This window comes from Fukomys damarensis, unplaced genomic scaffold, assembly GCF_012274545.1.
Source record: "Fukomys damarensis isolate Sample0158 unplaced genomic scaffold, DMR_v1.0_HiC HiC_scaffold_15, whole genome shotgun sequence".
NCBI classification, from domain to species: Eukaryota; Metazoa; Chordata; class Mammalia; order Rodentia; family Bathyergidae; genus Fukomys; species Fukomys damarensis.
The window spans coordinates 21,659,130-21,665,679 of NW_022900927.1; the positions used below are offsets into that span (position 1 = coordinate 21,659,130).

The 6,550-nt window shown below is 36.0% G+C and overlaps 1 protein-coding gene across 1 annotated transcript; it reads left to right on the forward strand.

Annotated features, from left to right (window-relative positions):
• Positions 1–1,952: 1,952 nt before the first annotated feature.
• LOC104876621 (olfactory receptor 6C65) lies at positions 1,953–2,891 on the forward strand. The gene has a single exon (XM_010644805.1). It carries the CDS (start codon positions 1,953–1,955, stop codon positions 2,889–2,891), a length of 939 nt encoding a protein of 312 aa, XP_010643107.1.
• The last annotated feature ends 3,659 nt before the right edge of the window (positions 2,892–6,550 follow it).

Genomic DNA, 6,550 nt, shown 5'->3' on the forward strand with positions numbered 1-6,550 from the left:
AGCCAGCATTAGGATACAAGCTTTAAATTTCAATAATTCAATGACTGGACATGAATGAATGAGTCTGATAAAAGTGAACCTAAAGTATGTGTTTCTCTTTTTAAAATCAGAAAACTAAACCACAAGCTGGCCAATATAAAACTAAGTACATTTATTCTATATGTACTTTGTTGCTTAACATTCTAAATAGGAGAACTACTAACACATTTTGAAATGTACCATGAAAGGATTTTGTCAATTATCCTATTATTTTCTCTACCTAGATCTTCCTACAATGGTCACAGCCAACTTCAAAGATCTGTAACTCCTGTCAGGAAGGAATTAGGCAGCATTTTCATAACTAAGCCTCAGTAGTGTGACTTCATGAAGAAAAAGCAGACACATGATGAATTACCCCACTTCAGTGTCATCTACACCCTTCCTAAGGCCTTGCATCTAGACTGCCTAAAGGCATGTGATTATTATATTTCCCTTAAAAACAAATTAGTCTAAAGCAATATTTTTAAAAATGCCTATTGTGTCTGTTTCTTTTAGAGACAATCAGACTATGCTTATAGCTCAATCAAAATCACCGCACTGGTTTCTCTGCTCCTACCACTGGTAGCAGTACATCATGCTCAACAACTCAGGAAAATATCTTCAAGATTGAGTGTCTGCTTTATTGGGAATCTACTATTCTTATTACTTAAAATGTCCATGTTGTTGCCATGCACTGCTGCTGGTGTCTCCGTCAGTCAGGAAGGACTAATGCAAAATAGTTGATGCATGAGTACAGAGCTGGGCTCGAAGAGCTAAAACAAACTCTTGAATTTTGAGGTCAGTACAAATCAATATTTTTTCAAATGTTAACTATTTGTCTGATCTATAAAGTAAAATTGAAATTTTACATATGATGAACACTAGAAAGGGTGCTGTAGAATCTAAATATGGGTGCTATAATAACCTCATATAATATTTATGTACAATAAGAAATTGACTTCACCCCTCTCTGTATTTCAATTTTGTTAGCATGCAAAAGATTTTCTTAACAAAACATACTGGAAATAATGGCGACCACATGTAAAACATTATGTAGATCTTTTCTATATTAAGCAAGAGGAGAAGGATGAAGATTAAGAAAAAAATGCATTACATCATTATGCTACATTATTGTTACTGCCTTCATTATAATGTATTTTTTATCACGTATTTGAATAATGATGAATACCATCAGGTCATTCTTTTTATAAAGTAGAGTTTGATAATTTTCAACACCTTTCTGAAATAATATATTTATTCCTAATTGAATTAAGGTATTCTTTTGCTTTTTAAATGATTGACTATTGGAGAAAAACATTGGAAATTTTTAGTATGACCTTTGTCACTAAAGAGATTGATGTATTTGTGTGAACATCACCAGAAGTACTAAAAGGATGAGTTTTGTATAATGGACTTCACTCAATTTCTCACATATGCTACTATCATTTTTTCTGTTGAAATGAACATGAATCAAGAATTACTTAGCAAGAAGGTTAAATTATGACTCAGAAATCAGTTTTCCAAAGAAAAATTTAAATTTTTATTTCTTGTAATAAAATTTTTCAATTATGTATCTGGTAATGTGTTTAATATTTTAAAAATAAGAAAACTAACCATTCATCGTAGGTGCCTATAACTGTGTTAAAAATCAATTTTTGTTTTAAATGAGTATTCAAAAATGTATGACAGTTAACAAAAGTGAGAATAAAGTAATTTTTTAGAAGTAATCAAACACATTAATCCTTTCCCTCTCTAATAAATTTAAATGAATGCTTTCAATTCAGGTGGGGAAATAGTTTGTCACCTCCTTAAAAGCATCGAATAAAGTTCTCTGTGCAGAATATGACAGCACTAAGAGTATATTTGAAATCATATCACAGGGTGACATTGTCTCTTCTTTCTACCCACAGAGTGCCAGAATTCAGAGCCTAGCTATGCCAAATAAGACATCAGTTAGTGAATTTATTCTTCTGGGACTTACAGATGACCCAGAACTACAAATTGTGATATTCTTCTTTATGTTCATCACATACTTACTGAGTGTGAGTGGAAACATGACCATTATAACCTTAACACTGTCAACTATTCATTTGAAAACACCCATGTACTTCTTCCTCAGGAATTTTTCTTTTTTAGAGATTTCATTTACAACAGTCTGCATTCCTAGATTTCTGATCAGCATTGCAACAGGGGACTCAACCATATCCTATAATGCTTGCATGACACAAGTATTTTTTCTAATATTTTTGGGAGCAACAGAGTTTTTTCTTTTGGCTGTCATGTCCTATGATCGTTATGTGGCTATCTGCAAACCTCTACATTACATGACTATCATGAATAACAAAGTATGCAACTGTCTTTTACTCAGCACCTGGCTTGCTGGTTTTCTCATAATTTTTCCCCCAATGGTTATGGGCCTTCAGCTGGATTTCTGCGACTCCAATATTATTGACCACTTCACCTGTGATGCTTCTCCTATGCTGATGATTGCCTGCACTGACACAAAGTTTCTGGAACTAATGGCATTTCTCTTGGCAGTATTCACACTCATGGCAACTTTGACCTTGGTGATTCTATCCTACACACTCATCCTTAGAACTGTTCTGAAGTTCCCCTCAGCACAGCAAAGGAAAAAGGCTTTTTCTACCTGCTCCTCCCATATGATTGTAGTTTCCATTTCTTATGGAAGTTGCATTTTTATGTATGTGAAAACATCTGCAAAAGATGGTGTAGCTCTAAGCAAAGGTGTAGCAGTCCTTAATACCTCTGTTGCCCCCATGCTGAATCCCTTTATTTACACCCTCAGGAACCAGCAAGTGAAACAGGCCCTTAAGGACTTCACCAAAACACTATTATCATCACACAAGCAATAATCATTATATAATCTGTAGTGGAAACCACAAATAAGCACAAAAAACCAACAGAATAGAAAACTTGACTACATCGTACTTAGTAAGTGATAAATATTATGAAAGGCTGGACATAAGTATGGAAAAGCTATGGTAAGTAGAATTCACATTAAATTGTTCCATTCAGTGTGGCTGGGTAGCCTTGCACTCCCCTGCCTGTGCCACCATCAGTGCCAGCAAAGAAGCCTGCTTGGGCCCAGTTGGCAGCCCTGTGTACCTGCACCCTACCCTGCCTGTGCTATCAGCTCAGCAAGGAAGCCTGCTTGGGCCGAGCTGGCAGGAATGGGCAGCAGCACCCTCCCCTGCCTGCACTACCATCATCTCCAGCAAGAAACAGAGCCATGCAGGCACCCTTGAAACACCCAATTCCTACCCCTCCTCCTTGCTCTCAGACGTTCTGATTGTGCCAGTCCTTGGATCTACTCTGCAGAGGCATAGGTGGTCATAAAGGGTATTTTTCCGAGCTCCCAACTTTGAATATCTTTAAACGAAAGACAGAGGGAACCAATACTAGAACTGTGTGGAATTCAACCCTGCAGGAGGTCAGGGAACTCAATTTGGGCATTGTAGCCCAAAATCAGTCTGAATCTCAGCTAGCTGGGATCAAAGTACTTAGTTCTGCACATGGCTTTGTATGTTTGCATATTATGACAGCAGAGATATAGTCTGAAAGAGGCCCTTCAAATTCATTTTTTTTCCCTTTCTTTTCCTCATTCCATGCTACAAATACTTTCTTTTTTCTGTCCTCTTTCTTCAAATCAGTCTCTTCCTCAACCATATTATCTCTCATCTCCCTTTCTGGACTTTGTCCTGCCATAACTCAGATTTCTTCTTTTACCATTTTTTCTTTTTTCTTTGTGTACTTTTCTTCCATCATTTCACCTCACTGAAGGACCAATAGTCTCAAAGGAAAGTGAGCCCCTATTACTGTTAAGTCATTATAGTCTTGTCCTCATTTTACTCTGTATTTCCCTTTTGAATTTAACAGTTTCACAAAGATTGAAAGGTCGACCTTTGTCTTCTGGCTTTGACTGACATCTTCTCAAATTCTTTTCTTATCTACTCCTCTCATCCTAACTCTGTCTAAGTCCCCATCCTAAATGGTAAAGATTCTGTATTGAAGAGTATATTCACTGCAAATATATTTTGGGTTGCTTCTTGATTTTAATTTAATTCACATGGTTAAAGGGTGATAGATTTATGACTGCCACAAATGGTCAATTTGTAATTTGTGCTTGACCCTATTGTGTTGCTGACTGTATCAATTGGGCTAAAGGTTTGTGATTGATTGAATAAGTTGTCTTATCTTATATTAAGAAAACGAGAATGTCTATGAGTCATTAGAGACACAAAAGCTAAAGCACAAATATATCAGGAAGATTTTAAGTAATAACCCAGAAATTAAACCAAAGAAAATACAACAGTAACAGAAAAAATAAGAAATCACATAAGCAAGACACAAAGAGAGACTTCCAGTTCATTGATAGAAAACAGTAGGGCAAATGAGAATGAAAAGTCTGATAGTGAACCAGCAGGACACTCTGAACTCATAGCACAGGAAGCAACAAATCAGATCAATCAGGCTCTAGAAAAATTCAAAGCAGAAATAATTTCCCAGATAACCATAGAGATGGTGAGCAAAATGGAAGGCATGATTTCAGACTCTAGAACAGAAACTGATAAAAAAAGTAGATGAGCTCATGACCATCTTAGAAGCCAAGAAGGCCCAGCATAAGAAAGAAATGGAAACAATGAATGCCCAACATAGGAAAGAATTGGAATCCATCATACAGATTGAAAGAGATATCCAGGAGATTAAAAACTCTATTGGAAAAAAATATGAGAAAATGGAAAAATGGAAATAAATTGTTTGTAAATGGGGAGGGGAGGAGGGGGTGAAGGGAGGGCAAGGACAAGGGGTAAAGATGAGAACCAAGACCTGTATTGTAAAGGTACAAGATCCCACTAATGAATGTAAGTGTACTGTATACATAGAATGTACCAATAAGCTCAATAAAAAGAAAATAAAACTATTGAAAGTGTTCACATCAGAATAAAAGAAGGTGAAGATAGAATCTCAGCTGTAGAAGATAGGATTGCACTCAGAGACTATGAAAAGAGAGGTCTCTTTAAATCAGTAAGGGATCATGAGAAATTGATCCAACAATTCCAAGATGATGCAAGGAAGAATAACATAAGAATCCATCACATAGCATGAGAATCCATCACATAGCATGAGAAAATACAAATGACTTTAAAAAAAACAAAACTGTTCACAGAATTAATGGCAGAAAACTTCCCAAACAGAGGGGAAGAATTTGACATAACAATAAGCGAGGCATACAGAACTCCAACTAGCCATGATCAAAAACAAACCTACACTTAGACATATAATAATCAAGATCCCAGAAACCCAACAGAAACACAAAATACTACAAGCAGTAAGAGAAAAGAAACAAATCACATGCAAAGGAAAGCCCATCAGAATCACAGCAGACTTTTCAACACAAAGCCTCAAGACAAGGAGAGCCTGTAGTGAGGTATTTCAAGTCCTAAAATGAAAACAACCTCCAACCTAGACTGACATAAACTGAAAAGCTCTCTTTCAAAATGGATGGGGAAATAAGATACCCCCATGACAAGGAACAATTGAGAAACTACATGAATACCAAACCAGCACTACAAGTAATTCTAAACAGTTATCCTACAAAAAGACAATGAAGCTCACAACAGCATGAGGACAAACAGACCAACTCAAATAAGAAAGGCAAGAAACAAAAAGCAGAGAGGAAATAAGTAAAAAGAGCCAACAAAAGGACAATAACATGATAATAACAAGTCAGTACATATCAGTTATAACCATCAATGTCAATGGCCTCAATTCATCGATCAAGAGAAATAGACTGGCAGAATGGATTAAGAAGCAAAGTCCAACAATATGTGGTATAGAAGAAACACACCTAGTGCCAAAAGAAGCCCACAATCTGAAAGTGAAAGTATGGAAACAATTGTCCACATGAAAGGAGCCAAGCAAAAACTCAGGGCTAGCAATCTTATTCTCAGACAAAGTAAATTTCAAACCAAAACTCATTAAGTACACAAAGAAGGCCACTACACCCTAGTAAAGGGGACAATTCAAGAGGAACAGATGACAATCATAAACATATACACACCAAATATTAATGCCCCAACTATATAAAACAATTATTAAGTAACATGAAAAACCAAATAAGCACTAACACAATTGTAGCAGGGGATCTACATGCCCCAATATCACAAATAGACAGATCATCTAAGCAAAAAATCAGCAATGAAATACTAGAACAGAACCAAGCTTTTGAACATATGGACATAATAGACATCTATAGCATGCTCCACTCCACAAAAGCAGAATATACATTCTTTTCAACTGCATATAGGTCATTCTCCAATATAGACCACATATGAACTCATAGAACAGGTTTGAATAAATGCAAAGGAGGAGAAGTTATCCCCTGTATATTATCAGATCATAGTGCAATCAAGCTGGAGATCAATAGCATAAGAAACTGTAGGAACTTCAGCAAACACATGAAAATCAATGGGTCACAGAGAAAATTAAAAAAGAAATTAGACAATTTTTA

Bases quoted from the DNA above. Each gene is read 5' to 3' on its own strand.
- LOC104876621 (XM_010644805.1), top strand. From the start codon at position 1,953: ATGCCAAATAAGACATCAGTTAGTGAATTTATTCTTCTGGGACTTACA.